The following is a 16,314-nucleotide window of genomic DNA, read 5'->3' on the forward strand; positions in this document are numbered from 1 at the left end:
AAGGAGAGATAACTTCAATATTAAATTCTTTCAGCAACTTCCTTATTAAAATATGCCTCTCAGCACTTCAGGCAAACTGCTAAATTGAACACTAAGTATTTCTCAATTCAAACACCTGAAGTTAATCCTCATCCTTAGTCTTCAGAAGTTCAAATAATCCAGCAAATACACAAAGTTGACATTAACAGAGAAGACATAGCAATTTCTCTCCTTAGACTTAATATGCATTTTTGGTATCTCATTTCCCCGTATTATCAATCCTCTGTAAGCTTATAATATCAGTATAAATGGCAATATAGTCAACATGCTAAGCTTTGTGTACTCTCTGCAGCACCCATATGCAGGATATTAGTAGATACAATAACAGAAACAGAGTTCCACATTTCACTTAAGTTTCAGTATTTACTTTTGTATTAACAGAAATTCACAGGAAATGAGAGGATAAGGGAATTGCAGGTTGTATGTATTGTACAGCTCAGCTAAATAATTTCTGTAAGATTAGAAAATATATAGTCTAAGCAAGACCGACATTGGGCTTTGTTATGAAGATTTAAGCCTCGAACAAAGAACATTATGTCAATTACATGATGTAATTTTAGTTTGGTTTTTATCCCTGATTTATGAAGGAAATAGACAAATTCTTTAATTTAAAATTTTTATTGTGCTAAAATGTTCTTAATTTTAGATGCAGTTAAACAGATCCTTTCCACCCTGCCAAAATTCAAGTCTGTATAATGCGAATGCCTGTACAGTGGGTATCCTCCCACCCAATTAAGACAAGTTCTGTTGTTATTCCCCTTCACTTAACATTGATCAATTACAATGTTGGCTACAAAGATATGACAATTTAAAAGCCCAGTGAGCACAACACTTATAAAATAGACATGTCTCTTAAAGCACTAATCTTAATCACAGTATGCAGACATTTACATGAATGCAGTCAATTTGAGTTTGACCTGAAAAATCCTCTTCTGAAGATCAACAGCTGCAATATCTAGCCCCAGGATTTAAATCAGCATGTCCTGAATATAGATACCATTAAGAATATCAAAACTAACTGTACAGTCCAATTTTCTACATTGGTTCTACATTATGTAGGCCGCAGAGGAAAAGGGTCGCTTGGCAGCATGCCTGCCATTGGTATTGAAGCAACCATAAACAGCAAAATTAATTTAACATAAAATTGTATACATGAGATAGATGCAAAAAAAAAAATCTTATATGAAATCAGATTTCATCTATCATCCTTCTTCTCCAGTGCTTATTCACCCTTTTCTGAACTGAAGCTGCTCTGTAGAAATGAAGCTAAGCAGCTTCAGCATACAAAAAAGTGAAACGGTGAACACCCTTCAGAGTTCAAGAGTGCAACGATGTTACTAGGAGTCTGGAACATCCAGCCACCTGTGGCTTCTCAGTAAGAGTGTAAATAGTTTTTCTAAAAATGTAACATTTTAGACCATTTCTCTAGTACTATTACTAATCTGTAATGTATACAGCATCCAAGTTCACCTTGAACAAGTAGTCTGTTGAAGTCTTCGGTAGCACATGAATTTATTGGCGATTTATGATATTTTTCTTAACACCAAGAAGAGATTAAATTTTGTTTTTACTACCTGCAATGGAAGAACATTACTAAGTTTGGGTTTTTCACTATTGCTCCCACCACATCAAGTAATTATTTGTTTGCTGGGGGGGGGGGGGGGGGGGGGAAGGCACTACACTCCACATAACAGGCAAGACAGAATTTCAGACCCTGGAATATACTGTAAAATGAAGGTCTGGTTGAGATCTATACTCTCCCACACTCTCTCCTACACTGCTACCCTTTGAGCGCCCCTACGTGCTTGCCATCCTTCCCTCCACTCTACATTCATCTGCAGGCCTTTTGCATCTTACCTTTACACCTGCAGCAGTATAAGGACCCACCAGGTAGCAGCTAAAGAACCAGGGCTCAAACCTCCGGCTGAGCCACTTCCACCCCTACCACCTATGCAGGAGACGTGGCCTGTCACCTGACCGGCTGTAATGGGTACACTGTATGACAGAAGGCAGATTGTAGGTGATAATCAGTAGCAAAGCAAAGTTCACATCTTGCAAGATCAAGCAACCCAGCTGCTTCCCTGTAACACACTCCTTCTCCCCTACCAAACACACTTTCTGTTGTCTGACCTGACATACCACCTGCTCAGGTCAGGTTGTAAGAAACTGGGCTGGAAAGCACAACAGCAAACCATACACTGGAAGTGCCCCATTGATTCAGCCTTCCAACATCTGCTGTGAAACACACAAGAGATGCCATTCTCCTCCTTTCCCCAAATACAGCAGACTATGCAAGACTGTCAATACCTTCTTTGGTTGAGTTTAGGAGGTACGAGGACATGGTTACATCAATATCTAATCTAAGCTTACCTTCTTTAAGAGGAGTTTTTGGAGGAATGTTTTCCTTGCTATCATGCTGGAAGGCTTTGGAAGGATCAAAACGCCTAATGCCCTGAATTGCACATAGTTGGTCCTGAAGATCTCTGTTGGTTTGCTTTTCTTTTGCTAGCAATGCACGCAGTTTTGAGACATCCTAAAGAAAACATAATAGTTGGAAGTTAGATTAAGAACAGGAGAAAAGCCTGCTTCATGATTTACTGAAGTAGCTCTTTTGACTAATGCTAAGCATAAAACATACATAACAAAATTATTGGTGGCATTAAAAAACAAACCATACAGGTGTAGAGAAACCAGCACCACTGTATAATTGCTGTATAACACCACTAAGCAGTATGGTAGCCTGAAACTTTCCAGTGCTGCTTTCAGCAGCTAGTTTACGAAGTCTAGAACCTGCAAAAGAGGTAAGAAAAACCAACCAAGCTAAAAGTAGGGGTGGTTATTTGCACTGGTGATCCCTCTATGTATCATATATTCAGCTGAAACTGAAACAGATTATCTTGGTGTTTCTGGAGGCTGATGGTTTGTTCTAAGCTAGCTCTTGCAGGGAATTTAAGAACCATAGAAAGCAAGTAGTTTGCAGGACTAGTCTATAAATATTTAGAGAAACAAACAAAGGAATCAAGCAAATGAATAACAGATTTCTAACTTCCCATTTCACAAACCTGCTTCAGGTGGGTATTGTCTTCCTTCAACTTCATAACATGTTTGATTTTTTGCTTCTGGTTCTGGTGGCCAAGTAGTTTAGCATATGCATCACTTAGTTTATTCAGTTCTTCTTGGGCTGCACCATGCTCATTTAAGAGTGCATTCTTCTCTGCTTCAAATGCATCTAGCTGTTGCTGAAATATATATATTGAATCTTTGAGAAATCTTTAAAATAGCTTGTTATTGAACTGAAATCTATAAAGAAAGATTGGTTTGGGAAGGGGAATAGCTGGCTCAAGTGACAGCACCTTAGGAAATGGTTGCAGGATAAATGCCTTAGAATGGGAAATAGCATGTTTACTGCTCAAGAACAGAACCTGATTCAACTGCACAAGTCTTAAGTCAAGGTGTACTAATAAACACCTACTTCATAACATACCTGAAAAGGCTTAGTTTTGTTATATAAATCTTCATATAGATTACGCCAGGTCTTTATCTCTTCTTTTAAGCTAGAGGTCACATCTTCATTTATGGTTTTCCTAAAAAGCAAGAAGAGGCGTTTCATTATGTTCATCATTAGCTTTCAGCACTTCTTTGCACTAGAAGTTTGATGTACTACAATATGCAGGTTTAGTTTGACAAAAGTCACCTTGATCTTTCCACTTCCAGTTTCCTTTTCAGATCTTCAGTTTGCTCTTCCAATTCTTCCTGAAGTTTAGTCATTTGTGCAAGGCAAGACACTTTTGTTCTCTCTGTTTCTGCTTCTTTTAGTGCAAGCTTTGTCTGGACTTCTAAAAGCATCCTGAGGAAAATATCATCCATCCTTAATGAACCTTTAAATTTATTTTATTTTTTACATTACTCTAAATCTGAAAACAAAAGTAACCATGATTGAAAAGCTGTTAGCAGAAGAACAGAAATAAAGGCTTGCACAAACAGTGCTATAAGAGAAGAACAGCAATACAGAAAGCAATCAAGTTCAAGATGTACAACATTAACTTCTCCTATGAGGAAGCAAGCAGTACTTTTGAAGCAAGGAAAGATCCTATGTTTCTTATTTATGGCTGTTTAATGCCACTAGCTTTTAGAGGAAGACACTTTAGTAGTTAGACTTTACATGCAGAAGTTTGCTCAAGCAGAAACTAGTCAAGACTGTTCAGTGTGGATATACTCAAGGGTTCAAAAACTATACACCTAAAAGCATTCCCTTCCCTCTCCAAACTCAGCTGTTGGTTATATCACCTAGGTGGAGACTAAGAATTCCTTCCATGCCACACACAACCAGGAAATCAAACAGGAAATAACTCTTCAGTTGTTTTTCTTTTACCAGCTCTAATAGAAACTGGAAGCAATATTAAGCAGGTGGGGAGGAAAGAAAGAGCAACATCTTAAGCAGCACAGAAGTTTTAAAATAAGCTGGGATAAGGAGTAATTGTCCTTTGGACAATCTTAATATACTGGCTATGGGTGAACAAGACAGCAGGAGCATTACAAAACTTTACAGAAGCACTTGATAAATCAGCAAAGAGATAAGCGTTGGGAAGATCATAAATGCCCAATTCAGTTTCGCCAAAGCAGCATTTTAATGCAGTTGAGCAAGTGATTTATCCACATGCAACAGTTAAAAATGTTAGAGCATAGTTGTGATTTAAATTCAGCTTCAGCTTTAGAAGCTAGCTAGGAACTACATTAAAAGAAGTGGGGAAGGAAATCTTCCAGCACATACACAGTATTTTCCATAATGCAACTCATGTAGAAGCAGTTACCACAGTTGCCTAATACAGGTGATAGTACACTGGGACCTTTTAAGACCAAACTCCCCAATTTCCTCAAATAGTCAGTTACTTGCCCACAGCAAAGGACTTTCTCATGTTCTGCACAGTGAGCTGGAAAGAGAACATACACCACTAAGCTGCTGTTACAGTCAGAGAAACACGTCCTCAGCTAGTGACCTAAGACGATTTCTTGGGTGTTACTACTTATCAGCTGCACTGTGGTGCTTCATATTTGGCAAAGGGAGGACCTTTGTTTACCTCGCTGCGGCGTGGTAATTCATGGATGGTTAACTGGCACCTGCTTGTCAGCAGGATTTGAGGCGACACATCATTCAGAGTAGAGTGGCAAATGGCAAGCTCTGCATTAAGTATTTGTTTGTCTGCCCCTGTGGATCTTATTTGTGGAACAGTCACTGTGACTGATATTTCTGATAAAGACAATATTACAACTTATTTCAGTTAAGTATTTTCCTTTTCCTATATGTTCCACATAAAGGAGAAAGTCAAAGCAATTGATTGAACAAACCAGTTTTCTAACGCATATATAAACTTAATGAATTTTGTTTGTCAATATTTTCAACCCTCTGCACTGGGAAAAGGAAGAAACTTAAGCTTACACCAAATACTGATTTTATATGGTAGACCATCATGTTACATTCTAGTTAAGAAGCTAAGCCTTAGTTGGCATTCTTCAGCTTAAGGAAAAGTTTGTCTGTCTAGTACCTTGCACATTCTTCTTTTGCTTTGGTCTTAGTGTATTCTGCTTCCTGAAGTAGCTGAAGATTATCTTGGCCTATTTTTTTTAGGTTGGCAACTTCATCTTGCAGAGAGGTGTTCTCCAGTTTAAGACTGCGTATTTCTTCAGCTACCGTCTTCTTGTAGCTGGTATTAAAATACAAATAAGAAAAATGTTGTTATTTCAGGCAAAATACAGATTGACATGTTCAGGCCTTAAAAGAGCAATACAAGCTCACGCTAACAAGTATAAGAGTTTTTATAATCTGGACATATGGCAGTGTCCAGGCACTGATAAATCCAAAGTTTAAAAAAAACCCAAAACCAAACGAAACCCAAACAAGCAACAAAAAAAACCCCCAAGCAAACACCCACACATTTCCATCAAGCCATAAGCAGTAACACTATGACAAATTCTGCGACACAGGTATTTTCACATTTTGGTAGGTATTTTAAAACACAAAAAGATCTACTATATCTGAAGCTTATTTAAAACACCAGAAGACCTACTCTTTGCAGCTTGCATTGGCTAACATGCCAGTGGATCCTTCATGGGTGTGTTGCATACTTAACAATAACAGTATCACTTTTTAAATACTTTCACAACCTGAATATCTGAGAGGACAGATCTGCAAGAACTGTAGGAAAACAAATCCCGATTCTGTGCAAGTTTTGAGCCTAAACAAGAAGTGTTTTTGCAAGAGATTTTAGTGCTAAGAGAACACCATCACTAGTTACAGCTCTCATTGAGATTCAAGAGCACTTGAGTATTCTAATTGGTTACACTTTGGAAGAAGAAACAGTTTCCTGAACTACATACCGAATACATCATTACACTTGACTAGTACTCAAAAAGCATAAATGAATTTCTTAATGCCATCAAATACTCCATCACAAAATCCTCTGCTCTAATACTGTACCAATGCTCATATATAGTGTTAAGTACCAAGGCACATGAATAAACAGCATATTTTATTGTAATCTTAGAGATAATCCCAGTCCTAGATCTTAACGAAACTTAAATACCTTTCAAACTCAGCAACAGTCTTTCCAAGTTTACGCAATGTATTGCTATGCTCTTCTTGGATTTGCAGAACAGCATTACTGTGCATTTCATTGATTTGCTCCAACTCGGCATTCTTCCTGAAATAAAAATTCAGCATTCCACGCTGCAGATAAGTATGCCTGAACACATTACCAAATGCTGTTATCAGTTACAGAAGGCTTGCAGCAGCAGCAATAAATTAATTGTGACAAACCAGTAACTTCTCTGCCAGAACTTCAAGTATTAAAGCACAATCTTCATAACAGATTTAACTAAAGCATTTCCCCCTCCCCTTATTTTCCAGGATAGCTATAGAATAGATTGAACACCTAATAGTAAATTTTCAATACGTGAAAGGAAGAAAAAACTTGCTTGAAAAGCTTTCCTAGTCATTGCCCTCTCCAGGGCAGAAACACCCAATGCAACATGCATGTAGTTGGCCCTTCACAGCAGCATCACTTTACTACAGTACTGGCATTTCAAGCCAGTGTCAGCATACTAATTAAATAGTTTTAAATTCAGACAACATAAAACTGATTCAAGTCATTTTTGATAGTGATTAGTTCTAATCAGTATCAATAATCAACAACCAGGAAGAAATAAGTTCAGTTCTGTTCAGGTCTCTTTAAAACCTGAATGAGGCTCAGAAGCTTTGTTTATACTACTGATTTAACGTTTTTTTCTTTCAAAGCTTTACAATCAGAAAACTTATTTCACAAACCCTTTCAACTTTACTTCCACCTGCGCAAGCTCAAGAGCTTGAGATTTGATTTCTTGTTCCAATCGCTTCACCAATTTCTCAGCTTTCTTTTCCTTCGCATGTAATTTATTCAGCTCATTCATTGTATCATTCAGCTCCTCTTGAAGAAGATGTCTCTCACTTGTTACCTCATCTTGAAACTCTAGTAGCTTCTGGTGCATTGATGCAGATGACGCCTGTAAGCCAAAGTACCACAGATTTTAAAAGTACCAGTACTTCTCTGGACATTAAAGGATAATCTGCAGTGTTCAAACTTTAAAGCACAAGAATAAGGTCAAATCTACAGGAGGAACCATAATACCCATCATACCAGCTATGATTCTTAGATCTATTGGATAACACACAGTTTCTGCTGGCCAGCACCCACTTGTACATTCCACAGATTAGACCATTATTAATACAACAATCTTATGTGTAACCAAAATCAGAACCTTTAGTGCCAGTCATTGGGATTAGAGTCTATTTTTAGGCTGTCTAAAAATATGTCTAAATTTGTCTAAAAATTTGTCTGTATTTACCTTCTCTTGCTGCAGCTGAGAGACCACCTCCTCATGTTTCTGAAGCAGGTTTTGGTGTTCTTGTTCTTCTAAGCCAATTTTTTTTTTCAGGTCTTCTATTTCAGCACTCATACTCAGGTATTTTCCTTTGGTCTCAGACAACTCTTTTTCTGCACAGAGGAATTATCAATATAACACAAATCCCATTCTCTATATTCAAAGAGCTACAAGATCTATTCTTCATAGTACTTTGATTCTAGTTTTAAAGTTAAGCTAAGCAAGGGGGGAAAAAACAAAAACACCAAAACAAACCAAAACCACATCTTTAACCCATCTGGAAACTCCTCAAAATTGGCTGCAAGTAAACCACTTTGAAAATTATTTTCAAACAGCAGGAGTCTTTGGATCAAGCAATTTGCCTTCATCAGAACAGCAGTATGGCTGGGGAAAAACAACTAAATGATTTCCCCCAAGCTTCTTCCACATAATACTGGCGCACACAAGCCAAGTGGTACACAGAGAACTGACTACCAGTCTCAGGCTGCAGAGTTGCTAGTTTGGGGGAAGAGGGGAGAAAGAGGTGAAGAAGGGCTCCTAGGCTCATTCCCAATACCTCAGTGAACTTAAGCACAGGCTGCTAACAGTGAATTAAGACAATATCATGCTGCTTCTCAATGAAGAGTAAAGAACAAGTAATTTGTGTTCACCTTTCAGATTAAAGCCATTCCCACTATGTAAACAATTTTCATCCTATACTATCTACCTTAGTAACCCTCTATGGCAATACAAATTTAGACTTAACAGATGTCACATTCAAGGTGGTTTCCATACTGTTAGAAATATGCCTAGCTGTTTTCAGCTGGAGCTCAGAGACATGACTTTTAACTCGGAACAAACCTGTCAATTGACTTTTCAGAACTAACCTATTTGAGGTGCTTTAAGACACGGTAGTGATCCCCCATGTGGGAACAGCATACAAGCACTAACAATTACCTTTTTCTTGTTGAAGCAATTGACACCTTTCATTAAGTTCTTTTACCAGTTTAAGTGATTCTTCCTCTTTTGTTTTGAGAGTATCCCTCAGGAGCTCAATATCTTGGTCTTTCTTCATCAGTGTCTCTTCCATCTGGGCAATATCTAGTTTGTATTTCTCAGCTGTTTCTGCAACACTACTGTAGGAGAAAATTCAGGTATTGTTACCACTAAATTTTGCTTGTAAGCTTACACTTCAGCACAAAGGAAAAATGCTTAGGACTGTTGGTTTCCAACAGGAAAACTGCCTTCACCTAATTTCCCAGACACAAGTTTTTGCACATTAAGGCATGTTAATTAAAATTAATAGCAATTTATTTCAACATTGATATTTTTTTTAAAAAGAAACATACACAATCACACAAATAATATATAAAGGTTTGATTAAAACAGAATTAGTCACTATAATTGATTTACAGATGACTGCTACATCCAGGTTTTTTTTACAAAGCTGAGTTTTCACAGAAAAGCATACACATTAATAAACCAGATTTTACAAGAATAAGCAGGATATTAAGATATATAGCCAGTTGATGAGGTACCTCAATGAGTAAATTGACAGTGGGGGTGCGCAAAGAGTGAACTAGTTAAAATTAAATACTGTTGTATTTTCACCATGTTCTGAGCTAGGGACACATTACTGTGAAGACTGGTTAGAGTTTCAATCAGTTACAAAACACCGGATTAGTAATTTTTAGAATCAGACTGATGCTCATACATACATAATTCATCGCAGCTCTTAAAGACAAGTTGGAGTATTGGAAAGTTCACTGGAAGCCAAGATTGTGTGTTTTTTTGCCCTACCATGCATTGTTTTACAAGCGAGGACTAAAAGACATTACTGACAGTACCTTCGAGAAAAAGGATTTAGCTTGATTTATGTACAAGTAACTCAGGCTAAAAACATGATTTCAGGACCCTGATACAAAGCTCTTCCAGTAGTATTGCTTAGCCTGGAAAAGCACAGAGACATTTAGACAGATAATTAAAATAATATCTTATGACTCCTTTCCATTGTGTGGAAAAATACCTGATTTCTTTTCCCCCTCTATTTTAATACTGTTAAACAGAATTGTTGCCAAGGTACTACTTCACCAGTCATAAAGGAGGCTTAGTTTTACTGGCTTTTAACTTACCCAGTCCAACTCAAGAACAATTTGTCGTTACCTGAGCTCTGTGATATATTCCAGGAGTTTTTCAGTGTCAGACTTTTCTTCAACTTTCCCTCTCTCAGTAGCAGACCTAAAGCCAGGAGGTTTTCATGATGGATGTACTTAAACAAATTCAGAGCTACTTGTAAGCTGTTTGTTTACAGATAAGCAAGTAGAAATAAACCATTGAATCATGACTTAGGAGTAGTAGTAAAGATGCTGAGCCATATTCTGCCACAAGCAAGAATGCTAGAACAGCTGCATTAGCTAGACAAATTATCATTTCCTCCCTTTCTGAATTGCACTACCTGCATTATTACCTTTGTGTATTTTAACTCTAACATAAATATAGAAATTCTACTCATATTTGAGCACTTGGATGTTAAGTAAATGCAGAAAGCTTAAGAAGGATGCTGCAGTGCAAAATTGACATAATATACCTTATAAGTTCATCCTCCTTAGATTACCATCCTCAGAAATAGCCTATATGGTAGTGCACTGTTCCTGTGCAGCAAATGACATTATTTGGGCAGAATAGAAAGCATTGATTTGGAACTCTCTCTTCTGCTTCTTTCTACAATTGCTTAAGCCAAAACACTTGGTAGTTGCCTTTCTTCAGAGAACATGGCTGCTATGAAGCAACTTTGAAGGCACCACAACAACTCTTCAATACACTTAGCTGGAGAATACACACACGTCCATCAAATTTGTGTCAAATGCCTGGCTACTGAATTAGGATCTCAACTCCTGGCCCAACACTTTTTCATTCTTGCTTATTCCTAACTTAATAGTCTAAAGGGCCAGACACTGAAGTATCCAATCTACATGAATGTCTTGGTCCAAGATGAACAACAATTCTTTTCTCAAGACAAATCTTCCCTCCCCACTCCATACCCATGAAAACGCTACCCACACCATGCTGGAAGACAAAGGGTTGAGATGATACAGTTTTTTGGAAAAAGGTTAGATACACTAAAGGAACAATATTTTGTATGTTCATTTTATAAGAACACAGCAGTTCCTAAAACTTCATTCCATCAAATTTATTCCAGGTTACAAATGCTAATTACTTCTGTTCCTTCTTAGTAGGGAGACCACCAGTATTTTCCCTAAACTACGTGCCTACCATAAGGTGTAAGCATGTAAGCACAGCTAGATGATATAATACCATCTAAGTCAATTCCCTTCCTTACTACTTACAGTTTTTCTTCTAACTGTGCTACTTTTCCTTTTGAATGCTCTAGATTCCTTTGCACTTCCTGCAACTTCACTTCCATGTCTTCCTGCTTTGCAAATGCAATCTTAAAAAAAAAAAAAGACAAATATTACCACCAAAATGAGATTTAGTAAAAAAAGAAATCCATCGTCTAAGAGACAGTGGTAAACTGAAATTAACTTGTAACTACAATTTAACGATAGTGCTTACCACTACACTAAATGTGATTCCAAGTACCCCTCTGTAAATATATTAGCCATTTCTTAAAACCACCACCACAACCCAAAAACTGCAAACATGCAGAAGAGTTTCAAACTGTACCTAGGACCACTAGTTTTCAAAGAAATTAAGTCTGACCAACAGATTGATATTGTTACAGAGGTATTTCTAGGCTTCCTTACTTTAACTCAGATTTACTCTGTGCATCAACAGCAAAATCAATAACGTTCATTGTTTGATCTTTCTCTATTTTCACTCTACAGAAAGTAGAGGAAACTACTGAGTTGAGGACAGAAAAAACACATGATCTGCAGTTCTGTGGTAAGCCCTTGTCTATTGTCTGTTCCTGAACAGCTCAGAATTACTATCCTGTGCAGTGCAAGTGGTCATACCTTTTCCTTAGTATCCCTCTTGTTTCTGAGCTTCATTAACTCCATGCATAGGCTGCTCATTTTCTTCTGCATGCCATCTTCAGACAGCTTATTAGAGATGAATATAAAAACCACTAAGCATAACTCCTTCAAATGAATTACTCTTCACACTCTTAATAAAAGTGTCCCCCTCCCACCCACAACACTTATCTCTACCCATCCTTGAGATGGATGTTAGCAGGTCCCGCTCTCTCTTTAGACAGAAGCGCACAAGATCCCAACCAGACATGCTCTATCCCTGTGCCAGTGAAGGGGCACGGGGAACAAGAAAACAGATGCTGATCAGCAACTAGAGTTTGTTCTTGCCCAGGGAGCTTAACAACAGCAAACGAAAAGCAAAGATGCACTTATTTGTCTGAATACCTTTGACTTGAGAAGTTCATTGGTTCTTGTTAGTTCCAGAAGCTGTTTTTTTAGGCATGCAACATTTGCCAAAAGAGATGTTTTCTCCTGAACTGCAGCACTCAGCTTTGCTTCAATCTTAACAAAATCCTCATCCAGAGCCTGAAGTTTTTTATCCTGCTCTCCACGCTCTCTCACTAATGCACGAATCTAAAACAAAAGAAGTATTTTCTCTATTTCCTATTATTCTTCTTAAATTACATCATTAATTTATACCTGTGGTTTTCTTGGAGAGGCTAAGTATCCAAACTGTATTAACCTTCACTGAGAATACATATCTTCAACTTTGTCATTTGCAGGAAAGGAGGTAACAGAATCACCACAATTCTCTCTTACTACACACCACAGATTTACAGTCCTAGCACTTCATCTGACTTATTTTATGCTATTGAGCCACTACAACATGTTAAAGTTAGAAAAGTCTTAGCTTCAACTTGCAACAGAAGCCAACTCTCTCTCCTTTTTGGCTGTGGAACAGAAAAACAGAATGTGACATTTGAGACACGAGGCAGAGATTAGTACACAGAAGTGTACTGATAAGGAAAAGCTAGCTGCCTCTTAAACTTTAAAATTATGTCAATTAGTAAGCAAAAATCTCAGCAAGCAGTTGCTAAATAAAACAGAACCTTTTTGAGGTAGAGAACATAGGACTTGGTTCTTTTTTTTTAAAAAAAAAAAAAAAGACTGGCTGCATAGCTGCTCACAATCAACAGGAATTAATGTAACTCCATTAACAAACACAGTGCTTTCTACATACCATAACATTTGATAATTGCTGTTCTGCACAGAGCTGTTTGCAAACTACTTGTATGCTATGTTATGCAAAGGAAGCTAATTTTACCAGCTTGTTATTTTTTATTACAGTAAGTGGGAAAAACATTACAGGATTCCACTCACATAATGTGTTCATACCTCCTTCTCCAGTGCCTTCTGTTTCTTTTTCTCTTTCATAAGGATAAGATCTTTTTTAGGCTTCAGAGTCCCATGAGCTGGCTTTGAAAACAGATGTATTAAAAAATTTAAACTGATCTCTAGCTGCATACTAGTTTAACAACACAGTTAAATATAGGAGTGGATGCCTTCATCTAGACAATACGTTAAAGATACACACACACAAAATAAAAAGCAAACATCTCTCTCCCACACATAGGGCAGACAAGTATCAGGCTAGGGTGGGTTTTAGTATTGTACATTCTCATAAGCATTACTGTGAATGGACAGCTCATAACCACTGTGACAGAAAGGAGATTAAGGAAGTTTGAGATATTAGCACCCCCTAAACTCCATAAAAACTACTTTAATCTCTTAACCACAGGTTGGTTTGCAGAATTTCATCCTACATCATGAGTACTAGTAAACAAAACTAGTAAGTCAGAGTTATCATTTTTCAACTTGTTAAGCTATGCATCTTCAAATCCACATCCTTGCACATTGCACTGAGAACCTGTTTATACAGTATCATCCCCTCTTTGTTCCTTTTACCACTAGGTTTCTGCTCTGCCCTGTCCACCTGCCCTGTATGAAAACAGAAACAGGGTCTTCTTAAAAAGAAGCAGACACAGCGTATTTACACGGTGAGCAAAAGGCAAAAAACCCCAGCATTGTAACACCAAAGATTACAAGCCACTCTGTAGTCCCAAGTAATCATCATGTGATTCCCATAGACGCTGCAATTTCATTTTTCCTTCTTAGTTACTAAGGAATACAGGCATAATAGTGTGTTTCATGGTTTGCTCAGGTAGGTTAATAGTAACTGTGTAAAGGGGCAACATGATTTAACTAGTCACAGTGAGGTTTAGCTGGAATTTAACAGTGCTACAGACACTACAAGAGTCTTACTGTTGATCCGAGAGATGTGAGTCTCCTTCCAGTTACAGGGGTCGGTGCACTCTTCTCACTGTTCAGATTTACCTCACCTGCAGAAGGATGCAGAAAAGAATGGTGAAGGAAGAGGGTGTGCATGCACACAGTGAGGGAAATTTAACCAAACTAGACAAGGTTAATTAACTTTTTATACAAAAGACAGAAAGCCACCTGATTATTAAGACTATGCACTTCACCACCTAATGCCAGTTGTTTTCTTACTGCCAACAAGCAGCCCAATATTAGTCATCTGGGCACTTGACAGAGTTTAGAAAGACACTACCCGATGACAGCCAGTTTTGAGAATTCAGCTTCTGCCAAGTTTCCCCCCCACCTTCCAGATCCATGCTGTCAGTTTTCAACTGAGGGATGCTTTATATCTGAAAAACCCATCAAAATATCACTAAAACCAAGGTTAAGGAAGTAGTTAAATCATTTATTTCATCTCCAGAGGTCCCCCTAATTAACAGAAGTCATATAAAGCTATTTTTGGAAGATTCAGTTAGATGTGTTTTTACAGTTGCTGTCCTCTTGAGCTAGAAGGTAGGCAGTGAGTCCCTTCAGCATAAAACAATTTCTAAACAAGAACAGAGTAGTAATAGCATGTAAGCACTAACACTTGTAGCATTCAAAGATATTATACCATTGTGTTCTGTGCAACTTCTATGACTACTTACCCTTCTGTTTTCTAACCCGTTGACATGTTTCAGAGAACAGAGAACTTTTCAGTGCACCTGAAGATTTAGCATCATAGGATCCTTGCAGCGGGGTACAAACTAGAAATGAGATTTTCAGAACAGCAGAGAACTATTAAGGTAAATGATAGGGTTTTCAACTTCAATGAGTTGAGGCTTGTAACACATTTAAGTTAAATCCGCTTAAAAAAATAAAAAACCCCAATCAACAACTGGAGTCTCAGTTCTCCTCATCCTCCCCATAAACATGAAAATATACAGCACACATGGCAGGGGAAAGGGTTGGTTTATTACACATTAATAAAATTAGAAACTCTGATTTACATATACAATATTGCAAGGCATCTTACTAGTGATAGCAGTGCATTAACTTCCATAAAGAAAAAATGCAAATGGTGGGAAGATCTTCATGGCAATTGGTGAAAAAGGCAGCCTAAAGCGTTAAAGGATAAAAAGCAAACTTAACTGTTGCTTTTTTTTTTAAACATCTTCTTCCAGTTTAGAAGACACTACTTAGATGTTGTTGAATGCCAAACTTTTCCTCCAAAGAACTAAGTTACTTAAACTTTTATTAAAAAAAAAACCAAACCTAAAAGTTCTTCTAAAAATTAAACATTTTTAAGGGAAACAGCAGACAGAAACAAGATGGCTACAAATTCTTCATGCAATTATCGTTATAGTCGGGTGGTTTCAAGCCCAGTAAACACTTACCTACTTGCTTCAGCTTTCTGCAAATGAGAGCAGCTTCATTTAATATGAGAACAGGCAACGGTAGCAGAGAGGCATTCAGGTACAGCCAAAAACTCATAGTGAGAAACTTTTGCATTAGAAAATGCTCTCAGTAGCAGTACTTCAGTTGTGACTAGCTCTGTAGGTTTCTCTTGTAGCTTTGTATCAGAAGGCTAGCAAATCCTGGTTTGTCACTGTTTTATTTACTACGAACATATATATGCATGTTCGCTGCTGTATTTAGTAGCCTTTTACCTACGACCAGGATTCGACCTGTAGTTGGAATTTTTTTTCCTCAGGAGACTCCTACACGGGCTTGGACAAGCGGCCCTCAGACACACCGTTACAGGGGGAGCACAGGCAGAAGGACTGAGACACGCGGAGGTAACCGCAGCCAGTGCCCCTTCCCCCTGGCACTACCACGAAGGGCCCGGGGTCCCTCCCCGCCCCCGGAGGACCGCCGCGCACGTACCGGAGCTCTCGTTGAAGCGCCGGAGCGGCGCCCTGGAGAAGGCCATGGCGGCGGACGGAGCTCGGCGCGGCGCGGCCCTCTCGGCGTTCAAAGGGACCAACGGCCACCAGCGCGCGCCCCGGTCAGCCAATCACCTCCTCCCGTTCGAGGCCGGCTCAGCCAGTCAGCGCCGCTGGCACGGAGCACGCGCACCGCCGCTCCGGCGAGA

At 38.4% G+C, this 16,314-nt stretch overlaps 1 protein-coding gene across 2 annotated transcripts; it reads right to left on the reverse strand.

The window, feature by feature from the left end:
* Window positions 1–375: 375 nt before the first annotated feature.
* HMMR (hyaluronan mediated motility receptor) lies at window positions 376–16,202 on the reverse strand. Of its 2 annotated transcripts, none has more exons than XM_009921920.2 (18): window positions 16,107–16,202; window positions 14,888–14,986; window positions 14,187–14,263; window positions 13,260–13,340; window positions 12,309–12,497; window positions 11,907–11,993; window positions 11,280–11,380; window positions 10,096–10,170; window positions 8,890–9,068; window positions 7,918–8,066; window positions 7,361–7,575; window positions 6,621–6,737; window positions 5,583–5,741; window positions 3,734–3,886; window positions 3,524–3,623; window positions 3,102–3,278; window positions 2,410–2,572; window positions 376–1,613 (listed from the first exon to the last, which is right to left on the reverse strand). In XM_009921920.2, exons 1-18 carry the CDS (start codon window positions 16,150–16,152, stop codon window positions 1,594–1,596), a joined length of 2,187 nt encoding a protein of 728 aa, XP_009920222.2. In that variant the 5' UTR covers window positions 16,153–16,202; the 3' UTR covers window positions 376–1,593. The 2 variants fall into 2 exon arrangements, with proteins under 2 accessions (XP_009920222.2, XP_069628669.1); XM_069772568.1 differs by lacking the exon at window positions 16,107–16,202 and adding an exon at window positions 15,617–15,728.
* Between the last annotated feature and the right edge of the window lie 112 nt (window positions 16,203–16,314).

Source organism: Haliaeetus albicilla, chromosome 27 (genome assembly GCF_947461875.1).
Source record: "Haliaeetus albicilla chromosome 27, bHalAlb1.1, whole genome shotgun sequence".
In the NCBI taxonomy this organism is placed as follows: domain Eukaryota; kingdom Metazoa; phylum Chordata; class Aves; order Accipitriformes; family Accipitridae; genus Haliaeetus; species Haliaeetus albicilla.